General features: G+C 40.6%; 2 protein-coding genes across 3 annotated transcripts; one reads left to right on the top strand and one right to left on the bottom strand.

Annotated features, from left to right (window-relative positions):
- Nucleotides 1–5,025: 5,025 nt before the first annotated feature.
- Nucleotides 5,026–6,759, top strand: cldni (claudin i). The gene is made up of 2 exons (XM_040121548.1): nt 5,026–5,157; nt 6,256–6,759. Exons 1-2 carry the CDS (start codon nt 5,026–5,028, stop codon nt 6,757–6,759), a joined length of 636 nt encoding a protein of 211 aa, XP_039977482.1.
- A 295-nt stretch (nt 6,760–7,054) lies between these two features.
- Nucleotides 7,055–16,120, bottom strand: coro1a (coronin, actin binding protein, 1A). 2 transcript variants are annotated; one of them, XM_040123679.1, is made up of 11 exons: nt 15,998–16,120; nt 14,517–14,720; nt 13,007–13,129; nt 12,722–12,851; nt 11,522–11,703; nt 10,754–10,873; nt 9,557–9,661; nt 9,318–9,463; nt 8,586–8,643; nt 8,265–8,480; nt 7,055–8,001 (listed from the first exon to the last, which is right to left on the bottom strand). In XM_040123679.1, the coding sequence occupies exons 2-11, from the start codon at nt 14,712–14,714 to the stop codon at nt 7,909–7,911; spliced, it is 1,371 nt and encodes a 456-aa protein (XP_039979613.1). In that variant the 5' UTR covers nt 14,715–14,720; nt 15,998–16,120; the 3' UTR covers nt 7,055–7,908. The 2 variants fall into 2 exon arrangements, with proteins under 2 accessions (XP_039979613.1, XP_039979614.1); XM_040123680.1 differs by lacking the exon at nt 15,998–16,120 and adding an exon at nt 14,876–15,007.
- Between the last annotated feature and the right edge of the window lie 486 nt (nt 16,121–16,606).

Here is a 16,606-nt window from a genome sequence, read left to right as displayed (position 1 = left end):
GTCGTTCAGACCTTTCGTCAAGAGCTTGCTAATCATGTTTACAGTTTTCATTCACAAACCTTATTGTAAGGTTGGTCGAGTAGCGAAGGCAAAGAGAAAAAAAAGGTCTTTAAGCTGTTCAACAGTCCAAATGTTTGTTTGTTGGGTTTTTTTTCTTTAGCAGTGGAGTAGGTGCAGCATATTTACAATGCAGATCGGCCGAACTGAAGAAAAACAGAACTGAAGACTGATTCTGTTTGAAGAATGACAATCAAACTGGAAAGTGGCGCCACACCAGCATATGCCCTCTTTTCATTTAGGGCCCTCGGCATGCTCATGCCTGCAGTGTGAACTCCTGGGGGACCCGCCAACTGCTGTTTTTATAGACAGTAGCTCCTCCTACTCCAGGAAATGGCAATTAGTAAATCAATTAACTCGTAGCAGTGATTTATCTTTTACACGAGAGAGAAAACATTACAGGTTAACAGTAGAAAAATTCTCCTGAACAAAATGAAAGAGCTCAAAATCAGTAATTTTCTGCCAAACACATCGCAAGCCCTCTCCATCAGCCCATCTCCACAGTTGGCACATTCCCCCAGGGAACCCGACCATAAAAAGAGCCTTAGTGGGCTGGAACTGGTTTGACAGTCCCCGGGTCCGAACCACGGGATGGCCAAGCGCAGTCTGGAGGAGAGGTGAGAAACACAGACGGGTCACATTAATCAAATCAAAATGTCCAAATATTGTGTGACGCTTAAAAGACATTAAAGGCACGTGTGAATATTGTCACAATGTGCAAACACTTTAAGTTAAACACCAACAGCACTTATTACCCAACAACCCGGCCGACTGCCGGTTAGATAATGAGCTGGATAAAGTGCTGTGTGTTGTGTCTTACTTAGCTTAGAGGTTATGGGGCATCCCTGAGGCACTTACACTTTTACTTAATGTGATGTAATTTTTCTTTTTCAGACACAATAAGAAGGCATTTCAATACGTTGTCAATTTCTATATTTTTTATGGCAAAATTTTACATCCACAAATCCCGACATACTCTTCTGAATTTCCTTCCTCAAGTCTTTTGAAGCACCACAAAAGTGCCTTGCTGCTGTAACAATAATTTTTTTGATTTGTTTGTTGATTATATATATATTTTTTCGCCGTTCAGTGCCTTTATGCTTTGTGCCATTGTCCCTTTAGTTCTTGTTTGTTTTTGTTGGACAATATATTCTTACGATTTCCACCTCTACGTGTGATATATGCCTTGCCCTGTTTTGTTCTATTTGTATGTATGTTACAATTATTGCCGATAAAGTTGGACAGAAAAACCCTCTGCTACAATTTCACGTGACCCTCCCAACATGAGGGGGGACACACTCAAAGCAATTCCCTTACAGTCAAAGGAAATCTTTCAGAAAAATAACAAAAGCTCTGTAATAAACACCTTAAGGAGGCTCAGAGTTTCAAGCTTTCGTTTACACTCTAAATAGGCTCAATTCAAACCTATATTACTTTGGCACCACTTTCTTTTAAGGCAACGGGTTTTAAACTGTAATTAATGGCTTCATTAATTTTAATGAATCATTTACACATGCTTTAAATTAGTTATAAGCCATTATTAAGAAAAGACCGCTCCAATGGTCTGTATGACCACGTGCCTTCTGGAAAGGGGTTGCAGGACATCTGGACCAAAGTCCGTTTACAAACTGCTTCTTAACATTTACATCTGCAGACTTATTATATTATAACCAAATTCTAACTTACACAAGGGCTTTGAGTAGCTAATTATACGCATGCAAAAATAATACAAATATAGAGAGAACAATAAGTGTTGATGGTAAGAGCTGTTTTTTTATTACATTTTAAAATAACACACTCCCACTGAGACTCTCCTACATCATTGCATCCTGTTTAAATTAAATGTTTGGGTAATAACACGGCTGTGTATAATAATAGAGTTACAAATGTTGGTTAACCATTAATTACTACTTCAGATTTCACGTTTCATCAGGTTTGCAGTTATTAATGGTAGAATGACATTAATTGAGGGTAATGGGTTTCTGATCATTTATAATGACCTCTCTAATTAGTCACATTCAATTATAAATGTTAATAAGTCCTGGCCATCACGTCTGCAGTGCTACATGTTAATAAAGTGGATTTTAATCCAGATGTCCTGCAGCTCTTTCCCAGAGGATAAGTGGCCAGTTCATTGGAGAGGTCTAACTAATGAACTAAATGGCTAGAAAGACAAGAAAAATGTTGTGCTGGAGGAGGTTTTCCCACAGTCTGGCAACCTAAAAGTTTTTTTGATCTGTAAAGCATTAGCAAATGTTTCATTAACCATTAAAAAGCCTTAACTTATTGTTGAGAAAATGGGATAATTCCTACTGAATTACAAGTAAATGAATTCAGTTAACATCCATGTAAAGTTTCAAATGTATGTGTTAGTTTGCGTTGCCCTACACATAGGATTTTGTCATATAGGGAAAAAAAAAAAAAACTCTCTCTCCCACTGAACCCTCTTCCGAACTACGATCTAAATTTGTACATACAGTGTATTATTCAAACCAAAACTATGCGTGTATGTGTCACTCTGTCTGAATGTGCCAATAGAAGCTGCACATATTTAGTTTCACAACGATCATTTTCCGCATTTTTTCCCCCCCTTCCCATGATCCATGAAACCGTGTTTGTAATCTTACGCAAAAGCTTAAACCCACTCAGTCTCGGTTTCCTAAATCAGTCTCCTGACGTTCGTCATCACAGTTTCGACACAGGTAGGTGTAGCTGGGGGGGGGCAGGCGGTGATCTAGGATGTACAGGTACAGAAAACCTGTAGGTGGTATTTGTGTGCACAGAGAGGAAAGTGGGCAGCGTTCCAGGTGACTCCGTTTTCTTTTTCTGGCAACCTGTAATGGATACAACCAAAATGATTCACTCTGCATCATGATCAACATCATCAGCAGCAGCAGTGTAAATACAACAATTGTATCCGTGCATGGTTTTTGATCAGGTTTGTTCAAAAACTGCCGATTCTAAGACATCACAACCTTTTTTTTTTTTTTATTTTCCTTGAGACTCTGAGGTTCACTAAGCAAGCAGATCTAAGGTGGAAAAAGAGAGGGAAACATATGCACAAGACATGTCCAGTCTGGTCTTGAGGTTCTTCCCTCCCATGTACTCCCCAGTTGGAGCTTGGCCCCACCCTACACCTCAGAGTCCGCCACAAATACCCGATCTTCTTACGCACAAGTCTTATACATTAGAAAACAGCATCTTCTGAACAACGCACAGGCAGGAAGAAAGGAAGAAAAGAACCTCAAGAGACACAGCACCTATTTTTTCAATTTTCACATCAGGTTCACAGGACACAGAATAAAAGGTAGGCATCCCTTTATCATCCACGTTTTATTCAAACGGACAGCCTGAGCTCTGAAAAGAGATGTGATTCTGCAAGAGCTTGAAATGACAGAGGATGAAAGGATTGTTTGAGGATTAGTTGAATACCTTTCATAAAAAGTACAAACAAACAGCTGTGAGAATGGAAGAGAAAAAAAAGGTATGAAAGGCTTTTTTTCTTCTTCTTTTAAAAGAAACTGTTGGTCTGTGTCCCTGTTTTAAGGGTGGTTTTGATAGGACTTCACATGCATCACCTAATTAGAAAAAAAATCCACGAGTGGATATTAACATTAAAACTGTCGGTAATGTTGAGGATAAAATGATGGAACAATAAGGAAAAGAAAAAGATCTGATTTTAAATCCAGTGACCCACATCAGATTAGTTTTCAGTTTTTAATCTGCTCTAAAAGTTTTGATCTGGGGCGGGTCACATATGCTTAAAAGTAAGATATTTTTGTCCCGGTCTAAATCCAGCACAAGTTACCCTGCTGTTCCAGACTTGGTTTAATGGTGATCTGTGGGTATGATATGAGACATTTTGTTTGGTTGACATTTATTTTGGGTTTTTTTTTAAATGCACCAAAATGTTCTCCACTGGGTGTTTTCAGGTGGGAAAGGATTATTTGGATTGTCTGTATGGGCGAAGAACAAACGAAAGGGATTTGTTGCATAAAAGAAGATTATTTCCCTTATAAAACAAAAAATTAGCATGTTTCATCTGTTTAGCTTGAAATTTAACAGGTGCTTTTTTTTTCTGGTACTTGAATTCAATGTTTCTTTAATGTTTTATAATTTTTTAATTTTTGTTTTCATTTTTCCAATATCAAAACATAACATTTATCAAAAATGAAGCAACTGCAATTAAACTATTAAAACATTTAATTGGATATCTTTAATTAATTAAAGTTCTTCTGATGCGATCAAAAGTAATCAAACTGCATCGCTTTTCATTCAAAGAAGTCTTTTTATTCCTCAGATTTCCTTCTAGTTTTTTGTATTTAACACAAACATTAATTTTCGCCTGAATGAAGATGAATCATAAAGTGACTCTAAAATAAGCGAGTAAGGCAGAGATTTTCAAAGAAAGAAGATGTGAGGGAGCGGATCAGCCAGTCCTGGGCGGAGATCCGGGAGGCCGGGGCCTGTCAGGACATGAATTTGCTCTAAAAATGTAGCCCTAAGTGACATTATCCTGTGAAGGCCTGTCAGAGAGAACTGGTGTTTGTCTGGGTGTGTGTTCAGCTATGCGATAACAAAAAAAAGATCAACAGTAACAGCAGATGAATAGCCCTAACATCCTGAATCAGTGGAAGGGAATCAACAACTGTTCCTCTGTAACCAGGGGAGCGAGTGATAGAAATACTAGGAATTAAAAGCCGGATTTAAAAAAGACTTAGTTAGTCATAAATGAGCAATGAAGCAAAAACAAATAAATAAACATCTTGGGATCTTGGGAGAGGCAATTAAAAAGGGATCCACCCTCCTCAGATGGCTGGGAGAAGTTGTGGAAAGAAAAAGACGCTTGCAAAAAAGAAACAGTTACATAATGATTTAGCTGAAAGCAGCAGAAAATGTAAAGACAACAGCCCTAATGATCTCCCCTCATACCTCTGTGTTTTTTCTCTCCGGCTTGTCTTTTCCAGAATGGGATCTGTTGGAGCTCAGATCGTATGTGTGGCCCTCGGGGTCCTCGGCCTGATCGGGGCCATCGTATGCTGCGTTGTCCCTCGCTGGAAGGTCTCCTCTTTCACAGGATCCAACATTGTGACTGCACAGGTAAAGAAAAAAAAACTTGGACAGCCTCTCGTTATGAATGGTAATGACTGGGAAGAAAGACGTGAGACTTTTCCGAAAGTACAGTATATTCATCCTCGTCACCAAATTTTACAACACGGGACCGAAACCCGCCGTCACTCCTTAAATTTAACGACAGGCCTTTTAATATGGGCACTTAAACTACACAACACAGTACAGCAGTTTATTATTTTCGATGCTGTTAAAGAAATGCTTCCATTAATAACGTTTGTGAACACATCCTATAATCCCAAGTACCATCAGTTACTTATCGAACAAAATATTAATTTTCCGTCATTATATTGTACTGCATAAGGAAATGCTACATATATATATATATATATAAGTCCTATGTCAAAGAATTACATTCATGGGCTTTAATGCTTTACAGTGGTCATCAACCACAGTCTGTACAGTTACCCACTAGTTTGCTCTTTTACAAAAAATTCACTACTATACGTTGTGGTGATTCTTTTTAAGGTTTCCAATTTCGTAGGCGTAACCACATTGAATTTATTAACATTCCATTAAGACCGAATGAAAGTTTACTATCATTATTGAAGTACTCAGAACATTTGCTCAAGTAAAGGTACTAATACTGCAATACAGAAATACTCCAATAAAAGTAACAGTCCTGCATTGTGTCACTTAAGTAAAAATATTATAAGTATTATTAGCAAAATGTACTTTAAGTATGAAAAGTCAAAGTACTCCCCCTGTGAGTGTCATACTATTATGTATTATGTCATTAGATTATTATCACTGATCCATTATTGCGAAACTGGTATTTTATTGTTATGGTTTTTCGAGGTGGAGCAGATTTTAAGCATTAAATATACTGTTGGGTAGTTTAACTATAACAGTGCATCATATCCTATAAGGTCATTATATGTTTTGTGAATCTGACTTTGTAAAGGTGTCAGGTAAATTAAGTGTAGGAGAAAGTACAATATGTTCCTCTGAACTGTCGTGGAGTAGAAGTATAAAGTAAGATTAAATGGAAATACACAAGTTAATACACAAGTTGGATGATAGATGAAATGACTGATAGTCCCTTTCTGTCTGCCTGTGTGTGAGTAGAGCAGTCAGGAGGGCCTGTGGATGACCTGCGTGGTGCAGAGTACTGGCCAGCAGCAGTGCAAGAACTACGAATCCCTGCTGGTGTTGTCCTCTGACCTGCAGGCCGCCCGTGCCATGACCATCATCAGCTGCATGCTCAGCTGCCTCAGCCTCCTCATCCTGTTCTGCGGGGCCGACTTCACCACCTGCGTGGAGAACGAAGACGCCAAGCCCAAGATCAGCCTGGTGGCCGGGGTGGGCCTGCTGCTGGCCGGCCTCCTGGTGATCATCCCCGTCAGCTGGTCTGCACACATTGTTGTGCGAAACTTCAACAATCCCCTGGTGGCTTCCTCCCAGAAGAGGGAGCTGGGAGCGTGTATCTTTGTGGGCTGGGGGGCCGGCGTGCTGCTCCTTCTGGGTGGAGGTCTGCTCTGCTGCTTCAGCAGGCCCAACTCCGGCAGCTCAGGGGGAACCGCCAAGTACTACAGCAACAGCGCCTCTGCCCCTAACAAAAACTACGTGTAGTGCCTTTATGAAAAGGGGTGGATTTTAAGGGGAAAGGATGGGAGGGTGATTTAATTGGTGAGAGATTGGGAACCACACTAGGGGTTGTTTTGGAAAAAAAAAGAAAAAGCCTCTGTAAATAGTGAATCCTGATAATAACTGGCTCCAGTTTTTTCTTTCAAATTCAAAGCTATGCTGGTGATTTTTCAGTTTTTGCAGCTGTTTTACATTAGGTCCTGGGTCATGCATAAGATGTGTGAACGTAAATGGTGTACAGGCTTTAAATTACAGATCAAACTTACAACGCTGTGCAATCTTAGGATTAAAAAGGTTTTATTTGGGTTGCTGATTTGACATATACAGAATCATCTATGATATTCTAGCCACAAAACTGTTGCATTCTCCTTGTTTTTCTTTTCTGACCTCAAAATTGTCTTTAAAAGACCCACACAAGCATAAAGTAAAAATTCAAGATTATATAAATTTCAAAAATATATTTTTGAGAAGAAAAATGATCTGATAATCTAAACCTTGAGCTCAACATTTAAAGCTAAAATAACCATTTTGCCTCTGTTGTATGTCTGCACTTGTCTGTTCCTCATTCATCTCTTAAGTTTTTTTTTTATACACAGTCAGGAAAAGCTGTTAAAATAGTCTTTAACCAAAGGCACCTCAGTAGAGGCCTCAGGGAGCATCTGTGTGCACTTCGTTGATGACCCATTCTCAAATGTCCACATAACATTTCAGAGCATTTTATTAAAAAAAAAAATGCTGTTGCTCATTTGCTCATTTTGTTGTGTTCCTCATTTTGTATTATGACGAGTACAAAAATATTAAAAGTTGGTTTCATTCAAATGTGTGTTTCCGTGTGTGTTTCAGGTGCTGGTTCAAAACAAAAAAAAAGTCAAAAATGTATTTTCGAAATACAGAAGACTTTAATTCAGACTAAAATCATATATTAAAATAGGAATTTTTAAAATTGATTGAACCAAATGAACAAATTCAAGCTTTAAGCTTCAATAACACCTGTTGCGTTAATCTCTCCCGTCGTGTCACTGCACACAGAACTTAACAAAAGCTCTCTCGCTCTCATTGTCTTTCGTCGCTCCTTTGCTTCTCTCTTGACTTCAGCTCTTGATTGATTTTTCTTGTTTAGCAAACTTCTCTAGTTTAATGTTTGCTCTCCAGCTCACTCACACGCTTGGTCAGCTCCTCTATCGCTGCTTTGAGATCCTTCACCTCCTTCCTCAAGGACTGAACCTCCTGAGACAGGAGACAGATGCAGGGTTACGGTGTGATGGAGCCTGATTATAAACATGTTATAGAATTCCTAATTTGCTGTCAAGGTTACAGTTGTGGTGCTAATTTTCAAGCCAAGGACACAATTGTTGGAGGATTTTCCTGAGTCAAAACCAACTAAAATTAAAGAGACTTCCAGCTAATCAATGGTAGAAGAAGTATTGAAAAATAGTATGAAAATAGTTTAAACCTGATTTTAAGATAGAATTTGGTTTTAAATGTCTCACCCCACTGTTGTCCTGTTGACTACCAGCAGAAGCAGATGTGGTCTTCAGGAGACTCTTGTGAACTTTGAACTCCTTGGCTTTGGTGGTTGCTACGAACCCATCCTTTAGAGATATCAGAACAGGCTCGCCATTCTTTCCTTGAAACCACTCATCAGCTTGGACCGAGGGCTCAGGACCGATGGTGTCCGGGTACAGATCCTCCTGGAACAGATCGGACTACACAGGCAGGGAAGGAAAGGGGGGGTTAAAGACAGAAATGCAAGAATGAACCTAAACCCACAAACTCTGATAAAAATACGCTTTACTTTGGTAAAACTTTACCTTTCGTGGCACCGTCATGACTATGGGCTCGCATTTCCTCTCATGGAGTTTGTAGAACCTGAAGGTAGAAATATTTGTTCATATGTTGAGGTGGTTCGCATCGGGCCAGCTTAGGAGGGAGTGGACTAATTTGACCCTAAATACGTCAAACACTGTAAACAAGACTAAGAGTCTCCAGCCATGCTAGCAGCTCTGTGAGCCTGTACTTTGACACAGCAGTGCTTTGAACTAAATGGTAACGTCAGCATTGTAAAACGCTCAAAAAGACAATGCTAACATGCTGATGTTAAGCAGATATAACGTGTACCATGTTTTACCATCATAGTTTAGTGTGTAAGCATGCTAGCGTTTGCTAATTAGCACTAAACGCAAAGTACAGCTGAGGCTGAAGGGAGTCAGCCTAGTTTTGCCTGATTAGTTTCGCAGGTATTTGGTCATAAACCAAAGTAATGGGCAAATTCAAAATTTGTTAAGAGATCAAGAGTCAAGAAATCATCAAATCATCAGGTCGGACAATAGAAAAGTAAGGGGGATCTCCAAAGTCATAAGGATTCCTCCACTGGGGACCATGACAGTCTGTACACACTCTCATGGCAATTCATCCAGTGGCTGTTGAGATATTTCAGACTGGACCAAAGTGGTGGTCCAACCAGCCAACTAGAGCCACCCTGCTAGTACGTCTAAAAACACTGACCTATTTTCTGGTTTTATAAAAGGTACAAATGTCACTACCTGGCAATTTCACATTTGTTGACCTCCAGGCCCCTCTTGGGCATGTATCCCATTCCCTTCTGGCTCTCCTTGCTGCTGTACATGGAGAGGTAGTGGACAAAAGGAGCTTCATCTGTCACCTCAAAGTAACGGATACTGCTGTCCCCCTGTGACAAAGATGTGACAACCAGGTCAGCTGCATGTGGCCGTGTGGATGGGACAGACACAGAAAGAGCATTATTTCAAGGCCCGAAGCCAACCTTGCCGCAGAGGTAGACAATGCCAGTGTCTGGATCATAAAATGGCAGAAGGACGCCACTACTGGTGTCCAGTTCCTGCAGTGTCAGCGGCTCTCCAAAGTTGTTCTGTTAAAAGAGATTCAGAAACACAGAATTAGAAATCTCATTGTTTCCGATGTAATATCCTCAGTAAAAAAAGGGCAGCCTGCAGCTAAGCCAAGGATTTATTTAACCGATCTTGATGCGGGATATTTCAGAGCCACACCGCCCTTAATGCCGTAACATGGCCGTTGCGAAACAGTAGTGTTGTATATACACTACGTAACTCTAGTAACAAATAACAATCACTTGGATGTTTGAGCTTCACCGTGCAGAATGATGTACGTGCAGAGTTTGACACTAGAAGTCTGTCGTTCGCATTCACCCGCTGAAGGGAGAGAGTACCTCTGTGCTCACCTTCAAGCTGAATTTATGAAGTGTAGCATGGACGATCGGGGTTTTGTCACATCACTACTTCAGATGTCCTGTGTTCAGTAGTTAAAAAGTTTAACTTTAAAGTTTAATTTGAAAGTTTTTAAGTTTAAGGTTTAAGTTTAAAGTTTAATTTTTTAAGTCATTTTGTTCCTAGATTCTGAATGTTTAATGCAGGAGTAGGACTTTGTGTAACTTTACAAATTCTTAACAAGGTCACTGAACTTTTTTTTTGTAGAAAAAAAATATCAGACACAAATTCTTATTCAAAGCAGAGTATTTTTACATGTCTTAAGACATTTCTGGAGGGGTTGTTTTGCTGGGGAGTTTTCCTTCAGTTTTGTTTTGATGACTTTTCTGGGCTCCAATCAGAATTTAGCAATGCTTGAATCAAAACGCGAGGACAGTTGTGGCAGTTGTTGCTCATGTTGCAAAGCCGCTATAAGTCAAAGAACACACCCACACAGTCCTGCAGGAGCACGTTTACTGAGTTTTATGGGTTTTAGACTTTTAATAAACAATTCCTAACTATATTTGTTTCCAAACAGTAACTTTGCTCGCTGCATAGTTAATAATGAATGTTGTAGAGAAATACTGAGATTTAGAAAACATGTTTTCATGGGCTTAAGGGATAAGAATAATGATTATGAATCTAAGTAACATTTAGTTAATAAAGAGGTTTTTAGCCTGTGACTGCAAGAGAGAGAAGTCTTCATAGACTTGAACATGCCGGCCATTGACACTCACCGGATCCCACAGTGCCACCTGCCTCTCACTCATGCGACTGAAGCCGGTACTGAGGATCTTCCCGTCGGACAAGAACACCGCCCTGACAGGCCTGGAGCCCTCATGAGGCTTGTCCTTCTCCTGTTGGTGTGTGAGGCAGAGCGGAGTGGGAGGCGTTACAGACAGAGCTAATTCACCACTACTCCTTGTTTTTTTTTAAGTTCTCTGACAAGAGCTGCTGTTCATAAAAAGTTCATAAGTTCATAAAATGGCTGCATATAGAAGCAGAAAGAGTAACACATCCCTTAGCAGCAACAGCGTGATTCATTATTATATCCCAATGGTTTTATTTTATACTTTTTTAAATAAAATACTTAATCTACCAACTCACAAACTATAAAACCTAAAAGTTTCAAATCATTATTAAACCTGACAATATAACTCGACTGACAGAAAACCAATCAGTAACTATTATAATGGTCAATTCATTTTTTAAGTCATTTTTCAAGCAAAAATGCTACACGTCCAAACAGTTACTGCTTCCAGCCACTGAAATTAGAGAATTTGTTGCCTTTTCTTGTCTTACATTTTAGTACACTGAATATCTTTAATGGTCAGACAAAAAAAAGGCGATGGTGGGAAATGGTGATGGGTATTTTTCATTATTTCTGACCTCTGAAGCCTCAAGCTCTAATCATTATGGCAGTTAAATGTCACCACAGACGACCTACAGTGACACTGGTGACACAGCGGAGTCACGGTGAAAGACAGCAAAAGGAGGAAACGTACAATGAGGACGGTGCCCTTGCGTGGGTCCAGCACCCGCAGGGTCTTGTCCTTGCAGGAGGTGAGAATCCTGGAGCCGTCCCTGTTCCAGCAGGCGCTGTAGATGAGGTCAGTGTGTATGTTGTCAATCCTTATCACCGCCTCCCCACAGGCCACGTTCCACAGGATCACCACGTTATCACAGCCTGCATGGAAAAAAAACAGTGGCAATAGTGGTGATGGAAAGAGCGGCAAAGGGCTTCGGAGCGGGGTCATTAGAAGCCCATTTATTTACAGTATAAGTCCAAGTCAAATGCATGGCAGGTAAAATTCTGCCTTAGTTTTCAAAAACTGTAGACAACTGATGAAAGCTCTCAAATTTACTTTCCTCAAAGTTTAGAGTTTATGTGTGCTTTCTCGGGAAAAGCTCCCAGGTTCACACGGGGTTGACGTGTTTTCACATTTCCAGTGTCTTTGGAACAAACAGAGCAGCAGGGATCGGGAAAAGAAAGAAGCACCACATACCGGCCCCTTACAAAGACAAATCTCGTGAAAAAGTCTTGACAGCGCTGGATACACTGTTTGACTGGCTTTGGGGGAAAAAAACATCTCACATATAATTTCCCACATTAAGATTTGCCAGAGACTTAATAAATCAAATGTTTGTACTGTATATTAGCAGCGGTTTGAGAAAGATAATTCAATACTGTTTTCTATCTACGTTCAGTGGAAATGCATCATGATGGAATGATCATAACCTGTTACTGAATACAAAATTCTGTAGTTCAAATTAAGGAGATTAAGTTTTGTTGTATGTTTGTTATATGCATATTTTCTATGTGAACATTGTCGAAAATATTTGTATTAATATCATTATGTTATCGCAGCCCTCAGCTCGTAGCAGTATTATTTTAGCATGGGTCTAGTGTCTAACACAGACAGACTTAGAGGTCCAGGGAGTCGTTTTCAGTGCTGTGAATTTAAGTCAGTGTCACCCACCTTCTTCACTCTGAGCACAGATCAGAGTGAAGAAGGTGGGTGGAGGCACCGAGAACTTCCTGTTCAACGAAGGTGCGAGTCTCGCTCAACAAAGCATCTGTGAGATATCGTACATTATTCCCACCGCGGTTGCTCGAATATACACGCTACATTTCTGCACAGGAGCTCCCCGTAAGCTGTGGCTGCGTTTTTGGCAGGCTCACGGAGTGGAAATGTGGGAAGTACCTGCACTCATCAGCACGTTGTGGGCGGTGGGGTGCCAGCTCAGGATGCCAACACGTTTGGAGTGGCCTTCCAGCTTGACAACAGGATCTGTGAGAGAGGAGGTCAGCCCGCAATCCGGGATCTCCCAGATCTATTTACCGACAGAGATATCCAGACGTGGAACTTACACATCACGTTACAACACCAAGAATATGTTTTGTCAAGCTTGAGTGAAGTTTAAAATGCTTCAAAGATCATATCAAAATATCAAGTCATGTTTGCTGTTGCAATATTGTAATGCCTTACCATGATACTGCAGTCCTCGGAGCCACTGGCAATGATGTTGTCATTGTGAGGACAAAACTCAATGTCCAGGACCGGACCTGTGTGGCCACACACAGTGGGGTAGGACATGTCAATACGCCCCGTCTGCGGAGAGAGGACCAGCAAGGAGGACATTGAACACCACTCTCAAAAACCAGAACTCGGACATACAGTACACACAAACAAGGCAGGTACAGAGTGTAAAGAATGAAAAGAATGATAGCAGGTCGGCTAAAGCAAAGAAACTGCAAAGTTAACACACATTTGTGATGGATGAAGGTAAAAAAGAAAAACATGACGATCCAGCCTACGTGGGAGGAGGAAGTTGATAGTCAGCTGATACAAATTCCACAGCTATGCCACCAATTACTCCTAATGGCCAGTAACCGGGTTACAGAGGAGCATGAAAGCGAAATCCCATGGTTCCTTTGGTTCTCCTGTGGCCCGATCTGGGTAGGCATCACGCCTGACTCAGGGCATCATGACAATTATTTTTCTGCTGCGTCTCTTTGATTTAAAAAGTCTGAATAAACATTTTCTAGCATACTGTATCAGTTGCATCTGAGATTCTGAATCTGGCTTATTAACTCTGGTAGCACCAATATTTATCTCACGACAGGAAGACTTTCCATGTTTTCAAGGTAGATTTCTCTGCAATTTTACACCTACTGATTTGTTGACTCCCTTTTTCCCTTGAAAATAATTTAATACCAGCCATAGTATGAAAGTATGATACGAGGCCTAGAGATATTTATTAGTATATCACATTTTTCTTCAAACTTCCCAGGAACATATAAAAATATAAATAATTAATTATTATTCATATAGATACTAGTTATTAATATATATATTAATTAAAGTAATACTTTTGTAAATGAAGTTGGAGACTTTGTAAGGCCTTCTAAGGTCATTTGTAGGGAACTGAATTTCCACGGTTTTTACCTGCAGATCCCCTAAATAGATCAAATTCACGAGCCTGTGAGGACGTGCAGGTGATCTTGAGAGAAGCTTGTTTTAGTTCACATATTTTGACAAACTCAGATGTTCAGATGACCGTGGACAAGGCCGCGAGGGTTGCAGTTTCCCACTCTTTCAGGTACATAAAATGCAATGAAGAGGTTGCCAGCCAACTCACGTACTTCATAAAGTGACAGCAGAGTAACCGGGTTGAGGCCACATCCTGCCCTGACTGAGCTGACAACAAACTCCTAATATGGTGAAAACTTCTCAACAGCAGAGCGAGTGACGTGTAGAAAGACTCAAAGTCGGCATCAAACTTCCTTATTCAGCTGAATATATGATGGTGACTGTCAGTATTCAAATTTTCAAGTGTAAGCGTGGTGTTAAAAAAAAAAGAAGCACCATCTTGCATCTGAAACGATCGACATATCCAAAAATGGTATTGTGAGAAGTCAAAGGACACATTGAGCCAAGCGGCAGAGATATTTTTCTTCTTTGTGCCAATGTAACCAGGGTGTTTCCTGTGACCCACCTTGCTCAGGGGCAGCACCATGAAGGCTCCTCCACCACTGGCGTCCACAATCATGGCCACAAACTTGGGGTTAACAGAGCAGAAGTTGCTGTCCCAGGTCATCTGGGAGATTCGGATGTCATCGTAGCACTGGTCAGCTTTCACAGCCTGGCCAAAGACGTGACGGAACTTACTGGTCCTCACAACCTTCCTGGACATGGTGAACTGAGAAATATAGCAATCGATGTGAGGACAACGTCAGAATGAAAAGGCAGAATCGCACGTGTTTCAGACAGGCTGTGGTAAAACGTGAAATAGTGTCCAGCATTGCAAAGAGACATAACCGACCGTCATCTTTTGAATGTGCATAATAAGACTACCTTAAAAAATGGTGACCTGTAGTAGTTCCTCCAATGTCCCTTTCTGTTTATGCTTTTTGATTTTTTTTATGTAGAAATAAACTGGCAGACACAAAGCTGACGACACAGCTGAAAGAAAAGACACGGAACATCTGAAAAAAAAAAAAGAGGAAGCTAAAGCTTTCACAACTACTTCCCCTAGTCTGTCTGTAACTGGCACTCTATCCCCTTCTCTCTCTTTAATTTGGGATTCTGCGTGCTACTTAAATAAATGTGCATGCTGAAGACAAGTGCACAAGACCACAGTACGAAGATGACACACAAAAAACGCTGCTATTTGTCACCAGTTGACTGCACATGCTGTGTTCGTCAAAAGTTTGATAAATTACCCAAAGCTACAGTTACACCACATCCTTTAGAGTGAGCAACAAAACCACCAAGCTTTCGCTCCTGCCTAATTTATCATTCACACACTCGTGCTTTGATTGATTTTTCCCACGGGTATACACACTTTAAAATATGTATTTTAACATGAAAGTTAAAACACGTACAATGAATGCATCCTCTGTCAAAGCAGTAATCAAACCTGAATGAGTTACGAGATCAAATCGTTCAGACGTTCATTCAGTACCAGCTGCAAAATGAGCAAACCATGCACCATTTAGCAACTTTCCCACCAATCAAAAACACTGAATATGTTTTGCTTTACCTCCATTTGTAGATTTTACTTCCTGAAATCTGCAGCCGCGCCTAAACTCAGACTCAGAAGCCTACAACAGTTTTGCTGCAAGTGCATCACAAGACTTCTCCGGCTGCTCTGCGCCTAATTTAATAATCCTTTATAGAGTGGGCTGTAATTTTATCAAGAGCCTCAATGCATGTCAATAATCTCACCCTATCACTGTCTCTCTCTGTTGTGAGGAAAAACACTGCGTTGTAATAAGTTAGAAACAATTCACTAACTTGAAATAGGAGAAACTCAGGCCATGTGGAACAAAAACGCCAAAAAAAGTCAATGACATTCTGTTCTTTACCTGTTATATAATAAATGTATCTATTAAAAATAAAATTATTTCTTCAGAGATGTCTTGCAGGTGTGAACGATCAGTCAGAACAAAGTGCAGACGGATGTTGCAGGCCTACCTGGGGGTCGCGTCGAGGCAATTCAGCTCAAGGAGTTCCGGGCAGCGCACCAAACACCCTGCCACAAGAATGAGGACTTAGAGAAGACAGTAGGTTAAAGTAGATCACAAAACGACATGGCGGAAGTGAGAGTTTCAAATGAAGGTGGAAGTGGGAGGTGTCTCCTGTGACATTTGTGGGTTTAAACGACTGCAGAGGGCAACATGAAGGGAAAGACGCTGTGACGTTTATGAGCTCTTTTCTGAGATTATATCTCAGTGTCGGAACAATGCGTGTTGTGACTGTATGTAGTTCGGTCCGCTGTACCCCTGGCTACAGGTGTCAACAAACGAGGGCAGATTCGGGCGATGGGTTGTCCATGTGTCACCATAATGTCAGAATCACAAGTGCAGTGACGCTAATAAGGGTTAAAAAAAAAAAAAAAACATTACCTGCTCACAGAAGCTTCGGATTAAAGTGATGCCTTGCCGAGATGCACAGTTGAGGGCGGAGGTGCAGTTTACCCTCAAATCTGAGAGGAAAGGTTTTGATGCAGCCTCCACCGCGACGCGATGAGACAGCTGGGAGACTGCTGAGAGGGCTTCATGATTTTTCTTGATTATTACATGC

The sequence above is a fragment of the Xiphias gladius genome, chromosome 3 (assembly GCF_016859285.1).
Source record: "Xiphias gladius isolate SHS-SW01 ecotype Sanya breed wild chromosome 3, ASM1685928v1, whole genome shotgun sequence".
In the NCBI taxonomy this organism is placed as follows: domain Eukaryota; kingdom Metazoa; phylum Chordata; class Actinopteri; order Istiophoriformes; family Xiphiidae; genus Xiphias; species Xiphias gladius.
This window is presented reverse-complemented; position numbering and strand designations above follow the sequence as displayed.

Coding starts and splice junctions, on each gene's coding strand:
- cldni (XM_040121548.1), top strand. CDS start 5,026: ATGGGATCTGTTGGAGCTCAGATCGTATGTGTGGCCCTCGGGGTCCTC. Junction 5,158..6,255: donor CCAACATTGTGACTGCACAG/GTAAAGAAAAAA, acceptor GTGTGTGAGTAG/AGCAGTCAGGAGGGCCTGTG.
- coro1a (XM_040123679.1), bottom strand. CDS start 14,714: ATGTCCAGGAAGGTTGTGAGGACCAGTAAGTTCCGTCACGTCTTTGGC. Junction 13,130..14,516: donor TGGTGCTGCCCCTGAGCAAG/GTGGGTCACAGG, acceptor CTCTCTCCGCAG/ACGGGGCGTATTGACATGTC. Junction 8,644..9,317: donor AACAAATGTGAAATTGCCAG/GTAGTGACATTT, acceptor TTCTACCTTCAG/GTTCTACAAACTCCATGAGA.